Source organism: Rattus norvegicus, chromosome 6, assembly GCF_021556685.1.
Source record: "Rattus norvegicus strain SHRSP/BbbUtx chromosome 6, alternate assembly SHRSP_T2T, whole genome shotgun sequence".
NCBI classification, from domain to species: domain Eukaryota; kingdom Metazoa; phylum Chordata; class Mammalia; order Rodentia; family Muridae; genus Rattus; species Rattus norvegicus.
Window position 1 is genome coordinate 110555685 of NC_141539.1, and position 16431 is coordinate 110572115.

The 16431-nt window shown below is 49.9% G+C and overlaps 1 protein-coding gene across 4 annotated transcripts in view; it reads right to left on the reverse strand.

Annotated features, from left to right (window-relative positions):
* Positions 1-16431, reverse strand: part of Ltbp2 (latent transforming growth factor beta binding protein 2) — a 96522-nt gene that overhangs the window by 26006 nt on the left and 54085 nt on the right. For all 4 annotated transcript variants that reach the window (NM_021586.2, XM_087554451.1, XM_087554450.1 and 1 more), the window contains 7 exon segments: positions 1069-1182; positions 1937-1976; positions 3166-3185; positions 3560-3775; positions 4000-4164; positions 6231-6353; positions 8826-8900. In NM_021586.2, coding sequence (NP_067597.2) covers positions 1069-1182; positions 1937-1976; positions 3166-3185; positions 3560-3775; positions 4000-4164; positions 6231-6353; positions 8826-8900 — 753 coding nt within the window.

Here is a 16431-nt window from a genome sequence, read left to right on the forward strand (position 1 = left end):
CCCCAGCCTGATTCCAAGTTTGAACTAGCAGCTCCCAGCCAGATTTCAAATGTCCATTCGGTGAGGCTGAAAGATAGCAGGGCAGAATCTGGATCAGACAAAAGACTGATGCTGCTGCTGGTAGCCCTGTCAGCTGCACAGCTGAGGGCCACTGCAGGGGGTGGGGCAGCCTGGCCTCACTGTACCTTGGCCCCTGTCAGTCTCAGCACATACTCAGCTCTTCCTGCCTACTTGGAAGGGGATGATCCCTGGTGTCTCAGAGGACTTACTCCGAATGCTGGGAAAGGTCAGTGGAGAACTCTCAGGAGAGCCATGCCCTCATCCCACCTGCAGCAGGCTGCAGGCTTTCTCCTCTCACTGGCGGAAGTCCAGAGAACTCTAGCCGCCCTCAGACTCCTACTCAAGGTGACCCTCTAGCTCAGAGCACAGCTAGCCCCGAGAGAGGGCAGGCAAGAGGGCACAGAGAGCAATGGCGACAATGCTGTAAAACGGTAGCCTTGCTTCTCCTGAACCAAGTCCTCAGACAATGAGCCTTTGTGGAAGGCACATTCCACAGCCAGGTGGGTTTGCCAGCGACCTCCCCGACACCGCCGCCCCTCATCACTATGGCTGATGAGAGGGAGTCCGATACCAGCTCTGGACATTTAAACAACCTTGTGCAATATAACTCTGTCTCTTCCCCCCAAAACACTCTTCCAGTGGGCAGATGGCTGCCACTGCCGGGGTCCTCACTGATTCAGCCCCCCTCTCACCTCAACTCCTACTCTATGAACTCCCCATTCTTCAAGAAGTCTCCCCTCTCCCTAAGATGCTCCATGGCTTTCCCTGGAGTCCTCTGAGTAGGACCATTCCCCACAAGGGCAGGGCCCCTGCCTTTACTAGGTAGGCTTTGTGCCGCTCTGTAAGAGCAAGCCAGAACCACAGCTAGGTCAGAGTTGCTGGAGACTGTTTATCTGGCTCAGGAAGCAAGAGCGAAATCCCACTCACAGACTGCCCTGGACTTTGGTTCTGGGCAACCCCATCCCCCAGAAGCGAGAGCAAAGAGCTTCCAAGGGCTGCTGCAGCTACCTGGGGGACCGTGCGTCACCAGGACATCACTGGAAGGGATCACCTGCTCTTCTGCTGGACCCTCTGGAATGCCCTGTCCAGGCAATGATGGCGTTGGTCTTCCAGTGGCATCCCCTGGAGAGGACAGGGGGGAGTAGAGTCCATTGGCAGCGTCCCTTCAATGTTCCCCGACAGTCAGACTCCCAGAACCAAAAGTGTCACCTCAGGCTCCCGCCCTCTACCCTCTCTTTTGGCATATCTGTTCTCCTCTCTCATAGTAGAAGGGCCTGAGGAGTATAGAAATGGCTACGATTCTAAGCTTGCGGAGACAGAGCTGCAGCCCCATCTCCCGATGCCTAATTTAACATTCCTTGCTTTCATTGGTAATAGATCCTGCAGCTTACAAAATGTTGCCACCAACACAAGCACCCAGTTGCCGTGGGAGATAGCAGGTGTCACGTTCACATCACAGCAGGGAAAGACCAGCATCCTGGACTCTGAGCTCAGCTCTAGTGAGAGGTCAGCTCAGGATCAGGAGGTAGGATGAAGCCCCTGGAGGAAAGAGCCCTGAGGCCCTGCCAACCTGCTACTTCAGATAGCTACCGCCTCCTCTTTGCCCTGATTTATGAGCTGAATGGCCTGAGTAGCATCATGAGATTAAGAAAGAGTTTGGTCACTAGGAAAATGTTCACAAAGCATTGTGGGATATTTCACTAACCTCACAACCCCTCAGGTAACTAGGGTTCCCAGAAAGAGCGCTCACACATCACAGCACCACGCCGTCTCTGATTTGAACGCCATGGGTCAGTTTATGGGTAGTCATTCCATGACTAAACTAATGTGTCTCCTATTTTTTTCCCTTTGGGAGCTTCTAGGAGGAAGAACTCACCTGGTACCCGGGCAGGTAGGTGGGGAGCACTGGTTGTAATCTGCGCAGAAATGAAGGTTATTTTGGGGGCTCATTTGTTATCTCTAGGACGTATTTCTTCCTCACTTACCCCATCTCCTTCCTGTTCAACTCTCTCAGCGAGCGAGTTTTTGCTGCTCTAGGCATTTTCTATCCCCAATCTTAACTGATCAGTGGCACTTCCTTATCAGTTACAGTGGTTGAATGTATGTCCTGTACCAGCTGGGTGCTGGCCACACAGCGGAACATTAGCACGTATCAAGGCTACGATCCTCATGTCAGAGATGGAGTAACAGAGATTAACTAGATCATCCCGGGCCACAAAGCCAGTGTGCTGAAGCCAGGAGCCATAACTACACTTGGTGTTGCTCACCACAGCTATGGATAGAGAAAGATGAGGTTCAGGAAGCAAAGAGGAAAAGCCAGAGAGCAGAACGGCATTGGGACATTGCTGGAACTGTGAAGACACATAGCAGAAGCTTTGATCTCGGACAGTGCTGGGTTCTTCTGTTTGTTTGTTTGTTTGTTTGTTTGCTTTTTGTTTTGTTTTGTTTCTGAGACAGGGTTCCTCTGTGTAGCCCTGGCTGTGCTGGAACTCACTTTGTAGATCAGGCTGGCTTCTAACTCTGCCTGCCTCTGCATCCCAAGTACTGGGTTTAAAGGCAAAAGGTGCCACACTCGGTTTCAGCACATAATTCTTAAGCAGGAAAGCAAGGCTCTGGAGAAGCAGGGCACGGAGACAGCTTAGCAGATGAGTGGGAGTCAGCAGACTGGAAAGGGACTGGAGAGAAGGATAAGACAGATTCAGTCTTCAGGAGGCGCTCGGAGATCTCAGTCTTGGATGCACATGGGCATTCTGGGACCAGGGAAGAGGATCAGAGGCTTTCTCCTCAGTGGCACGGTTTGAGATCCTCACGGCTACACTTCTGCTTTCCCGAGAGCTCCTCCCAGAAGGCTATGTTAAACAAGCGCAGAAAACAAGCCAGATTCAGGACCAGCTCTAGCTTCCATGCATAGCGCTCAGGTTTAAGTGGCAGCCAGGACTAACTACACAGTCAAATGGGTCCTTGATTCAACTCTGTGATCTCTCCCAGTAAAATCCGATATCCCGTCCGTCCTTCTCCTCTTCAGCTCTTGTGAGACTATACCTGGAGTCTACGTTTATTCTCCAGTTACCCTAATCCAACTCCCTGGCAGGAAGGCTCACTCACCTGAATAGCCCGAGAGTCACCTGGGAAAAGAAGACAAGATGAGCTCCAGGAGGGGGGGCAGCAGCCTCTGCCCTCCACATAGGACTGCTTCACAGTCTGTCCTCTTCCCTGCATCCCCAGCAAGATGAGCAACTCTCTTCACCTGCCTCAGCTTGTCAACTCCCCTTTGGGACTGACCAGAAACCCAGGGGTGACATGGGCATGGGCCTGTTGTTCTATGGAGTACTGGCTAGAGACCTCAAATACAAGCTCTTTCTAGCCCACACATCCTGAGCCCGAGGCAACTGAGTTGGTGTTACCGTTCTGAACCTAACACCCCCCCCCCTCCCAGGGAAGGAACTGGTAAGAAAAGGAAGAACTTTAGAACTTTAGGAGTTTCCCCTAGCTCAGATACCTTTGTCAGGGAGGGTCTCAGCCTCAATCCAGGTGGCAGTGGCTGCCCGGAGTGGCTGCCTTTCTGCTGCCCCAGGTGGGGGTCCACTGCTCTGCTGTCTCTGTTCCCTTACGGGGCTAGCCAGTTCCTCTTCCTCAGCTTTCCTCATAGACAGGCGGATGTCTGAGCTTGAGTAGGCGTAGCCATGGCCAGCAGGGCAGATCTCCCTGAAGGCTTCTAAAAAACCCAATAGAAGATTAACTGAGCCATGCCCTTCCTGTAAGAAACCAGAGCCCCCTTCCTTCCCTCAAGGGGAAGAGACAATTGTGGCTGCAGAGAGAGTCCTGGGTCTGGAATACAGACTGAATTCCCGCTTGAAGGGACCGACCCAGGCTGGGGAAGAAGCCGCTGACTTTGAGGATGTATCCTGATGGTCAGGGCTGGGCTCAGGGTGTGGTTACCTGTGCCAGGCAGGGGGCAGTGTTCACATTTGCTGCCCCAGGCTTTGCCCACACGGCTGCAACAGCATATCTGCTTGGTGATCCGTTGTACCAAAGGCAGGGTGCAGGTGCCAGACACCAGTGACCGGTAACAGAGTCCCTGTTTCATGGAGACAGCCTTGTCCGCTGCAACAGACAGGGCACGTGGGGATGGGCAAGTAGCCAGTGTGAGGGAAAAAGTACAGAAGGCCGTGGACAGAGGTGTGGTCAGCCACCGCCACCAGGACTAGCCTGGCTTATGTCTCAGCCTGGGAAGTTCGGATGCTCACAAGAACTTCAGCGGGAATGGCTGCAGTGGAAGCGCCCACATCTCCCCATGGTGTTTACCTGATGAGGCCCTAGGTTCATACAGGAAGTGTGAGAGCAGACCTGGGTGGGGATGGAGCTGTTTGTCTCCACCTGCTGCCTTCAAAGTGTTTAGTAAGACATTGTTCTCGAGTGTGCTTCAGGATGATGGGGTGAGAAGAGAACCAGAGACTCTATACCTTTGAATCCCAGGGTGGAATACTGGGAAGCTGGGCCAGCCTCCAGAGACTTCTCTATTATGCTAATAGGGGAAGTCATCAACATGACTTCTCCATCTGCAGGAGAATGAATTCTTGGAGGAAGGGGAAAGAGGAGCCTTGGGGAGGGAGAGAAAATGAAGAGAGAGCCCACTGCTTCTCTCCATGTTTCTTCATTAAAATGCCTTTACCAGAGTGACCTTTACCAGTGTTAAGTAAAGTCTCTGATAAAGAAACTTTTGTTTTGTTTTTTGAGACAAGGTTTTGCTATGGAGCTTTGGCCAGCCTCAAAATCACTGCAGACCAGACTAGCCTCTGTTTCCAGGGTTCTGGGGATAAAGGCATGCACCACCATGCCCAGCCCAATGAAGGAACCTTAAGGCTTGGAAAAGGAAAGACGATAAGGTCCTCGGGGCCCTGATTACAAGTTATTGCTACCACAAACAAACCGACTCTCAGGGCTTCCACTGTCTCCGATCCTTAGAGTCAGAGCCAGACCCTTCTTCGTGCCACTACCTCTGGGTGGCAGCATAGTCTGGTTCCTCCTGTGGCATCCCCAGACCCAGGAGCAGGCACTTTGTGGCCAGCCAGAGTGCTCTGTGAGTTAGAAGGCTGTGCCAGAGGTCTCTGGGGACTGGTTTTATTCTGTTCTGGTCAGACCTTTTTTCCTAAGGAAGGGCCTCACATGGGCTGTGGTATCAGCTCTGCTGTCTGAGGAAGGGCCTGGTAGTCTGGAACTCTGTCAGCTAGAAACCACAGAGGTCACTGGGAACAGAACTGCCAGGGTTTACAAGGACTGTACACACATTCACTATGTAAAATCATAACTCACAACAGGTGTGTATTCATGGTCATGGAGATGCACACAAAAAGAACCAGGAAGTAATACAAAGGCATTGGGATGGGGCAGGAACACCGCTCTCCCATAGACAAATGAATGTTCCTTTAAATCACCTAGGGACTGGAGAGATGGCTCAGTGGTTAAGAGCACTGTCTGCTCTCCCAGAGGACCAGGGTCTGAATCCCAGCACCCACATGGCAGCTGAGAATCACCTATAACTCCAGTTTCAGGGGATCTAATGCCCTCTTCTGGCCTCTGCGGACACTAGGCACACTGTGCACAGACATAATACAAGCAAAACATCCATACACATAATTAAAAAGAAAAAAAAATCACTTAGCAGCCACGTGACCTGGTTGCTAAACTTGGATAGTAGTTTAATTAGCAGATACGGCTCACCCAGACACTTCAAAGTGGCAGCGCTCACCTTCGAGGACAGTGAGACAGCAAACAGGACAGAAATGATCAGAGAGGAAAATAAAACAAAACTCAGAAAACGTGAATCACAAAAAAAGTTTTGGGGTTGGGGATTTAGCTCAGTGGTAGAGCGCTTTGCTTGCCTAGGAAGCGCAAGGCCCTGGGTTCGGTCCCCAGCTCCGGGAAAAAAAAAAAAAAAAAAAAAAAAAGAGCCAAAAAAAGTTTTAGAAGAGAAGCCGGAAGTCAAAAGTGGGGCTGTAACCTCCAGTGCCCACAGGGCACACAGATCAATTCTGTACATTGGCCCAACTCCAAGTTCATAGCAGACACTGGCTCTGGGCATGAGACCATGAGGTTTGGGGAAATTTGCCTCTCAGTCTGGGCTGTGCCCCTGGAGGGTGTCTCTCGCCCCAAGGCCCACCATCACTTACATACACAGCGGCTCCTTGATGGATCCAGCATGAGGCCGGGCCTGCAGGTGCACAGGTAGCTGCCCCTGGTGTTCACACACTCTGAATCCTTGCACAGGCCCAGGGTCAGGCACTCATTGATGTCTGCAGGGAGTGGAGGAATTCGACTGAGGATGGATGGTTGGGAGGGAGCTGCACATGGTCAGTGTGAGATCTCTCTGGATCGTGAGAGGAACCACTCAACAATGTCAATGGAATTATTAAATAAAAAAATTACATACCATTTCACTCACTGGCACAAAGTAAGCCATCTTGGTTGGAAAGCTAATATTTGTGGAGTGCCTACTGTACGCTCGATACTCTCGGTAATTGAATATGACACCCTATTTAACCTTGTGGGTAGTTTTATCAGCTTCTTGGGTCCTTGTTTTATAGAAGAAGCAAAGCTCCAGGAGTAACTTTCCCAGAGTAACTCAGCCCTTGGTGACTCCTATAAGCAGCATGGGAATCGAATAAACAACACTGTCTTGGTTTCAAGAGCTCCTGAGCAACCAAGGGGCATATTTGCAGGGAACTGGAAGCCAGGGGCTGAGAGGACAGTGTTGAGAGGCTGGGAAGAAGGGTAGAGTCAGCAGGAAGTTAGGAAGGCACATGAGAGGTATCCCCCTGCCACAAGCAGGCTGCATGACCTCCCAAGACCAGCAAAGGCTCCTGTTCATCCTCATGTAAGAAAGACAATGGCTTCTTCCTAGTGCCCAAACTTCTTATGCTGCCGATGGGAGCTCAACCCCTCATCCTCTGGGCTCCAAGTGGTCAACATGCTGGTGACGGCGCCTCTGTTGGTGACTGTGACTGCTGGGTCAATGCTGATAGGAAGCACTCTGGGAAGAGCTTCCAGAGCAGGAGTGTGACTTAGGTAGCCCAGGGCCATTACAAACACCTGCTCATTCTCAGGCTTTGAGGAACGTAACACAAGATGAGGTCCCAAAAGATGGGCACCAAGAGGACATCCTTGGTAGGATGCAGAGGCACCCAAGAGAGGCCACTGTCAGTTGGGAGGGAAGCTGACCCACACACCTTAAAGCCTGCTTTGCCTCCCTGTGCTTCCGAAGCTTCAGAGCTCCTCACCACCTTTTCCAGGCAAACCCAAAGCATGACATAGTATCCGAGACCCTCCCAGAGCCTAGGAAGGAGCTTATCCTTCTGCCTGGGAGGTCTGCACCCGCTTCAGCTGGACAATTTATGTTCACTGGCCTAGTGCTACCTCCTCCAGGAAGCCTTCCTTGATCCTTCCAGCCCAGATTGGGTTCTACCAAGGGATCCCATGACACCCAATAAAATCCTTCTCTGGTTGTATCTAGTAACTAGGTGTCTGTTCTCCTGGGTCATAGACTGGCTCATACCCATCACTATGTACTTAGCAACAAGCACGGATTGGCTGTAGCACTTTGCTTGTGTACACAATCACACACCCTCTTGTTCTCTACCACTTCAGAGGGAGGGGGATGGTGCTTGTGGGTGAAGAAGCAGGGGCCAAGGCACTCTGGGGTTGGTGCTTGGGAACCTTCCCAGGAGCTCTGTGGAGGACAGGCAGAGGACTTGCTGAAAGTCTAAGAATGGACGGCACAGAGTTCTCCTTATACCCAGTAAGACTCTGGGTCCACTGTACCCAAGGGAGTTAAAGCTGGGTTAGGCAGAGCCAGCAACAGACACTTAGGCCTGGACCAAGCACCCTTTCTATCCTTGAGCCAAAATCCCTTCTGTGGCTGGGTACCCCATAGACAGACAGACAGCTACAGTTTCATCTCCCTGAGAGAAAACTTCCAAAAGGGACCTCAGGGACATTTAGGACAATATTATCTTCAACCCAGTTTTATTCACAGTCATACACACAGCTCTTCACACAGTTGTTGAAGTCCTCTGAAGGTAAGTGCCCCCACGTCCTGCTAACATTGCCAACTCTAGGGCCACTTACCAATAGAAGGTTCATTTTGGCTCCAAAATCAACAAAGTCACCACTCAGTCCCTCTCTCTGTCCCAAGGCCTGGCCCCTCTGTGGGCTCTAATGCAGGCCACCCCTGCCTCAGCTGGCCCCCAGATCTGCCAGCGAGGCGTTAAGATGGGGGTGGGATTAGGCTTCAGGGTCCACCTATCCTTGCCATCTGTGACCTTCCCTTTGTCCCTGGCCAGGACTGAGGCAGGTAAATAGGAGACCCAACCATCTAATTGTGCTCTGTTGGGAAGAGCCTAAAGAGGCTGTCACCACAACAGGGTGATCTCAGCTCTTTCGGTGGAAAGCCCTCCTGTTCCTGGGGGAGCAGCCTGAGAGGTGAGGGAATGTGTAGGGATTCAAACAGAAGTGAGTAAGGATGAGACACACACACACACACACACACACACACACACACACACACACACACACCCAGGATCTCTCAGCATCAAGTAAGTCCTGATGTAGATCCCTAGGGCCAGCCCCTCCCACCGGGGGCTGAAACGTGTAACAGGCAGTGATCACTCCTGCCTTCTGGGGTGGGTGTTCTCCCAGGATTAGCAGGCATAACCACACCTCCCAACCCCACTCCACCCAGCTCAACCCTGGTTCTGGGTCTTCCTTACCTTGGCAATGGCTGAGGTTTAGTCTCTTATACCCTTGGGGACACTCCAGCTGGCCGTTTTCAATCACGGGGAAGGCTGAGGAGTGAAGATACAGACAGTCTCATGGGAGGGCCTTTATCTACCACGTGCCCACAGTCTGGTTGTCCCATGTGCTAAGTAGCTCTGGGTTCCTCAAACATTTCCCCGGGCAGCTGTCCCACCTTGCTGTCACCAAGATCCTTCTGGCCAATCTTGCTATCTATTTATTTATTTATTTATTTATTTATTTATTTATTTATTTATTTATTTATTTATTTATATGACAATGCTGAGGGAATGAACCAGGCATAGAAAGGCAAGCACACCCTTATCTCATATCTGTGTGCAATCTGAAAAGGCAAACCTATCGAATCAAAGCAGGAAATAGCGGTTACTGGGAGCTGTGGTAGAGTTGGGAGGAGTTTGGGAGTTGGTGGTCCAAGGTGTGAATTTCAGGACAGGCCAGATGGCTCAGTAAAAGAATTTGCCTCCCAGCCTGACAGCCTGAGTTCAAGACCTGGAACTCGCATGGTGAAAAGAGAGAACCAACTCCCACAAATTATCCTCCGACCTCCACACTCACATCCTGTGGCCCGTACACGCCACACACACACACACGTCACACATGATTATGCACACATACAAGACAAACAAACAAATGGAAAACTTAAAGGTATGACTTTCACAAAGGACTGGGGTGGTGTGAATACGCTTGGCCCACAGTGGCACTATTAGCAGGTGTGGCCTTGTTGGAGGAAGTGTGTCACTGTACGGGCGGGCTTTGAGGTCTCTAGTGCTTAGGCCCTGCCCAGTGCAGAAGAGAGCCTCCTCCTAGCTGCCTGGCTGCCTTTGGATCAAGATGTAGAACTCTTGGCTCCTCCAGCACCATGTCTGCTTGCACACTGCTGTGTTTCTCATCATGATGATAATGAACCGAACCTCTGAAACTGTAAGCCAGCCCCAATTAAATGTTTGCGTCTATGGGAGTTGCTTGGTCATGGTGTCTCTTCATGGTCATGGTGTCTCTTCACAGCAGTGAAACCCTAACTTAGACAAGGAGGACTAAGATCAAGAGATCTACTACCCAACAAAGCAACTATAACGAATAATGCATTGCATATGTGAAAACCACTAAGAAGAGATTTTAAGAACACTCACCCTCCGCCCAAATAAACACAAAAATAATTGAGTCAATTAACACGCATATCTATGCAAAGCAATACACATATTTTGTGTCTGTCATATGCGAATGTGGACTGTGTATATGTCCATGTGGGTGTTACAGGAGAGGTGTGTGTCCATGTAGGAGCAGCATAGGACAGAAGTCAGGGTTGATTGTTCTCTACCGTATTTGTTTGAGACCAAGTGAACCTGGAACTCATAGTTCAGCTAGACCGACTGGCCAGTGAGCTCTAGGGATCTGCCTGTTTTCACTTGCACAGCACTAGGCTTAGCAGCACTTGGTGTTTTCTTTTTACATACTATGTATCCAAACTCAGGTTTTTGTGCTTGAGCAGGAAGCAATTTACTAACTGAATCATCTCTTCAGCCTAAACATGTACAGTGTATTCTCATTTCAGAATATCATGCTGTACATCATATATATGTGTGGATATATGCACATATATATATATATATATTTCAATGAGAAATATTTTTAGAAACTGAAGTGATGCCCTATACTCTTAATCCCAGCACCCAGGAGACTGAAGCAGCAGGGCCACCTCAAGTTCAAGGCCAGCCTGAGACAGAGCGAAGACCCTGTCTCACCTAGCGAAAAGATTTCATTGTTTGAAATACTAAAAACGTCTTTTTTTCACCAGGCAGTGGTGGTGCACTCAGAAGGCAGAGGCAGATGGGGCTTTGAGTTTCAGGTCAATCTGGTCTACAGACTGAGTTCCAGGACAGCCAGGGCTACACAGAGAAACCCTGTCTCAAAAAAAAAAAAAAAACCAGACAGACAGAAAAACAGACATTTCTCATCCGAGTTTGTAACACATATATAGCTAAAATATTATATGCATTATACATTCCACTAATTTACATTTTGCAATATAACATATGATCAAGCATGCTTTATTTATTTTATTAACTTTATTTGGAAATGATTATAGAGACACAGGAGAGACCTGGATGTATATTGGCTAACGAGGAAATGATATCAGTATTTTGATGCTAACACACATCCTGCTTTGATTTCACAACATCCCTCTTACGTCACAGAGGCAAAAAACCCCTATTGATACTAAACAGGAAAAGGAAGCATCTGCATTGTTTTAGAGTGGCAGTCCAGTGCGCATGACCACCTCTTGGGTTTGATCTCCAGCAGTAAGGTGGAGGGTGGGGGGAAGACTGAGTTCATAATTCCCAAGCTAAGAAGTACCTAAGAGAGTGGATGAGATGGCTCAGTGAGTCAACACACTTGCCACCAAACTTGACAACCTGAGTCCAATCCCATGGAGCCACATAATGGAAGGACAGAACTGTTATTCCAGCTCTGTGGGATCCAGCGCCCTCTACTGGCCTCTACGGGTCACTCAGGTGCACACACTAACACACAGACACACAGAGGTATAATTTAAAATAAGAAGAAGCAATTTTTAAAATAATGCAATTTTGGTGGGCAAGGTGGTTCACGTCTTAATAAGGAGACAGAGACAGATCTCTGGGAGTTCAAGGCCACTGTGGTCTAGACTCTCTCTCTCTTAAAGAGGAGGGGGGGAGGAAAAGGAGGAGGAAGAAGAGGGGAGGAGTAATGATATTTTCATTCAGTCATAGAGCCAAGTTTGAATGCCTTGGCATTTACAAATTTTGTTTTTAGTGCTGAAGATGGAACTCAGTGCCCTAGCACTAAACTAAATTCCCAACTCCTCTTGCCTTCTCTGCTTTGATGTGTGTGTGTGTGTGTGTGTGTGTGTGTGTGTGTGTGTGTGTGTGTAGCACAGGACACACTCAGACTCTCTATCTGAACCTGCTTCCCTCTCCCAAATGCTGGCCACCATGTCTGGCCTACAAATGTTTTTCTAAGTGTGTAGCTGCTACTTTGTAGCCATTTCTTAGGGCGAGGTTTGAGGTTTGCTATCTACGGCGGCAGACAGAACTCTGTGTCTCACATCTTCTTGGCCACTTGGCTCTTACCGTGCGTGCATGTCAGGCCACGTGTGATGGGCCAATGACAAGTCATAAGACGTGCTACTGTCCTGCTTTTCCTGATAGCTTAGGATTACGTCATTATTAGTTTCCAGAGACCTCAGGTTCTTAGCAGGAATTTTCTAGAGTCTCCCCCCTGCTTTGTCAGGACTGATTTAGTTAATGCCAGGCAACAAACAAGTGCAGGAAGCAGAACAATGGGAACCAGGGGACTTGTAACATGGCAAAGTCAAACACATGGAAACCCTATCCCAGGGCACATTGCAAGCCAACCGAGATATGTGATAGTTTGACCTGTGGACAGATCAAGTGAGGACATACACTTGTGAAACTTAATGTTTTCTTTGGTACTAAAAAAGTATAAGTTGAAGTTCTAATATTTTTTTTTTTGGTTCTTTTTTTCGGAGCTGGGGACCGAACCCAGGGCCTTGCGCTTCCTAGGTAAGCGCTCTACCACTGAGCTAAATCCCCAGCCCCTTAATATTTTTTAATGACGTGATCTACCTTCTCTGAGTTCTAAGCGTAGGTTCTGAAGCACTGGGAGTGAGACATGGATGGAGGTGAAGCTTGGGAACATAGCAGTCCCCTGGCCTGAGGCCTGGTGAGCTGAGGACAGAAGGGGGGGAGCCTGAGACCACACTGTCAGGAGAAACTTGGAACACTGGCTGATTGGATGCAGGCAGCAGACATTAGGAAGAGCAGAAAGTGGGAAAGAATACTACAGAGAATTTGCCGGGGGCTGAGGAGTAATGCCAAGTTAGTGTTTGTGTGACGCTTGAGTAGTAAGGACACTGGGCCATGCTGTCCTGTCTGTTTCTCACAACAGTAACTGTCAGGAAGGCTTCTAGTCCCCATTTACAGAGCAGAAAAGCACAGCTCAGGAAGGTAAGGAGGTTGGTGGGAACCAAGTCAAGGTTGAATACAGGCTTCTGCCCCAGAGGCCACAAGTGTCTTTTTCACTCTGTACTGTTTCAGGGAGGGAGGGAGGGAGGGAGAGAGAGAGAGAGAGAGAGAGATAGAGAGAGAGAGAGAGAGAGCCCCCTCAGACAGACAGACAGACACCCCTCAGAGAGAGAGACAGAGAGACAGATAGAGAGACAGAGAAAGAAACAAGATACAGAGAAAGAGAGTCAGCAAGAGGAGGAGAGAAAGAGAAGGAAGAGGAGGAGGAAGAGGAGGTAAGAAGGAGGTACCTTCTCAGCGGGTTTCAATATGCCAGAGGCCAGGGCAGCATCACCTCTTAGATGTCCAGAGGGATCAGAAGAGAAGTCAGGCAGATCTTTGCTTTCTGGGCAGTTGGGAGAGGAGGGGAGAGCGCTTGGCTAGAGCTATGAACAGTTAGAAGAGAACAGGGATCTGAAGAAAACTGTGAGAGTGAGAGCCGAGGCCCTGGAAAGCTGAGAGGACCTGGCTACAGTCACACAGAAGCCCAGGCTCTCTCCACAATGGAGATCCTGCCCTGTACTGAGACTTTACTGTCACTGGGTTGAAGAGAAAATACCGGATTGGCACTGCTTCCTGAAGGCAAGCTTCTAGAGAAAAATAACTGCCAAGCTTCTGTCTCTGTAGCTCTCCCAATTTGGCTGACAGCCTCCACATCAAGCTAGGTATTTCCATACCTTTCCAAAGCCTTCCAGAATAACTCATAAGGGGAGAGTTCCCAACTTCTGTGAAACCAAATCTAGCATCTCTCTTGAGGAAGCAGAAAAACCTCCTTGGGATTAGGAGCAGAAGTTCAGATGGCCATGAGGCCTGGGGTGAGAACCCAGCAGCCACTAAACTGTGTGATTCACAGAGGTGAGGCAGGAGGTGTCCTTCCTGCATGTTCCCAGGGCACCAGCCTTCCCTGCTCATTGCATTTAACATGTGCTGCGGCCACCGGTGTGTGTGTCCATCTCCTTCCCAGAGTGTAATCTCTGTGGGGACGCCATCTCTAGTGCCAAGCCCTGTCCCTGTCTCGACCTGGGCAGTCCCACCATATGGAAACAGATAACAACATTCTGATACAGATTTGCTGCAGGGGAGTCCTTATAGCAAAGGCTTCACACAGCAGCTTACTTAACCTCACAACAGTAAGTTATGTTATGACGGGTACTTAGTAAATTCGCTCCATTTCGCAGATAAGTGAATGGAGGCAGATAGAAGCTAGAAGCATGCTTAATGTCACCCAGTGGGTGGATGGGGCTGGCTTTATGAATGGTGGAGGGCTGGCTACAGAGCATCTACTGCTTCAGAAAAAAGAATAAGCCAATCTGGGACAAGCCTTGGGCACTGTGTACAGAGAGAACTCTGAGGTCTAGGGGAGGCTATGGGAAGATATCTGCTCAGCAGGTCCCAGGGACCTTCCCCCACTGTTTTGTTTGTTTGTTTGTTTTGTTTTGTTTTGGATCAGAAAGAGGAATGGGAAACAAAGTATCAGGATGGCCAGGAGGCCAGAAGATCTCATCAGATGTTTGACACAAACACAAAGGATTGAATTGCCACTCAGAGTTATCTGAGGGAAATATGAAGAGCCTGTCTCCACCCTCAGGGTCACACTGGGTCAAGGATGAAACCATAACTTGGAGGAGGAGGGGAGGAGGAAGAGGAAGAGGGGGAGGAGGAAGAGGAAGAGGGGGAGGAGGAAGAGGGGGGAGGAGGAAGAGGAAGGGAGGGAGGAAGAAGAGGAAAAGGGGGAGGAAGAAGAGGGGGTGGAAGAAGAGGAAGGGAGGGAGGAGGGGGAGGAGGAGGAGGGGTTTGTGATCTGCAGATCTGGAAAGAGAAGGTGGCTACAGGTGGCTGGAGAGATGGCTCAGAGATTAAGACCACTTGCTGCTCTTGTAGACAACCCAGGTTTGATTCCCAGCATCCACAGGGCAGCTCACAACTCTAACTCCAGCCCTAGGAGACCCAACGCCCTCTTCTGGCCACCTAGGGCACTGCATGCATATAGTGCACAGACAAACACAGATATGCATAAAAATAAGCACCAGTTGGCCACGGTGATTCCAGTACAGTGTCAATGTCAATGTCAAGGACATAGGAAGCTTCCGTGTCCCTACAGCTGGTACTCTGACACCTGACAGAGCCAAAGTATCTCTTGAAGGCATAGTCAGGATCAACCCAAACTCTATAAACACCTAAAGCATGTAGGACGGGTGTGGGTAACTTTTCTGCTATCAAAGAGGGCAGTGTGCCTCTGGACATTTCTCATCACCGACTTTGCCCATCTTCCTGCTGCCCATCTCTTTGTGCCACATTCGCACACCTCACAGTTGGGGCAAAGGGACAGAGAGCCCCTGGCTGCAAGCTCTCTTGCCACACTAATTCTACCCTTCCTTCAGCTGCTGGGACTCCCAAGGAGGCCTCAACAGAAACTAACTGCTGGAGACAGTTTGGCCCTGGTTCCCCATGCAGAGCTGGGAGAAGACAGTGAAGACATGTCTAGCCACAGGGTTATTTACAGTACACTCCTGATCTCGGCCATCATGACAAGGTGTCCACAACAGGGGCATATGGAGAGCCCTGATGCATAATACCCCTCTCCACAGAACACACTCATATTTGGCCTGGGGGTGGATTTCTGAGCTGGCTGGAATCTTTCTTGCCCCACAGTTGCACACCCCAGGCAGGTGGGTATGCTGAGGTGAAACACCAGGTAGAAATGGTGTGGGAGCCCAGTGTGACCAGGGCAGCCGGGGCAACCAGGTACACAACTAACTCCCGGGTTCACTCTGATTTGGAGCACACTTCCTATTCTCTTTTAGCCTATGGTTCTGCATCTGTAGAAGTGGAAACAGAAACTTAGTTTGCAGGAATAGAGTGCCATGAAGATTTACTCTGCTGAAACAATGAATGCGGGACAGAACCTCACACAACCAGACCAATCCAAGGAGTTAGTTCCCACCTCCTTTCCCCTGCTGTATCCTTACCTCCCCCTCCCTCCCACTCTTCCCCTCCCCCTCCTCCCTTTTCCTCTCCTTTCCCTCCCCTCCCTCTTCTCTTATTCTCTCTCCTCCTTCTCCTCCCCTCCCTCCCTTTTCCTCTCCCCCCTCTTCCCCTCCTTGCCCTCCCTTTCCCTTCCCTTCCCCCTTCCTTTTCCTTCCCTTCCTCCCCTCCCTTTTCCTTCCCTTCCTCCCCTCCCTCTCATTCCCTCTCTTCTTCCTCCCTTTCTCTCCTCCCCTCCCTCTCTTCTCTCATTCCTTCCCCTCCTTCTCCTCCCCCTTTCCCCTTCCCTCTTTCCCTTTCCATCTTTTCTCTCCACACCCCATTCTTCCTTTCTTCTCTCCTTCCCTCCTATCCTTCTCTTCCACTTAAGTTGCTTTTAATCAGAGTGTTTTATCACAGCAACAGAAAAGTAGTCGATGAAGGTGAAGGGAAGCTCTTCCTGTGGAATTACAGCTCTAACTGATCATGAGCCCCTGAGAGCCACAGCCGCTACATTTCAGCAATGGTCACA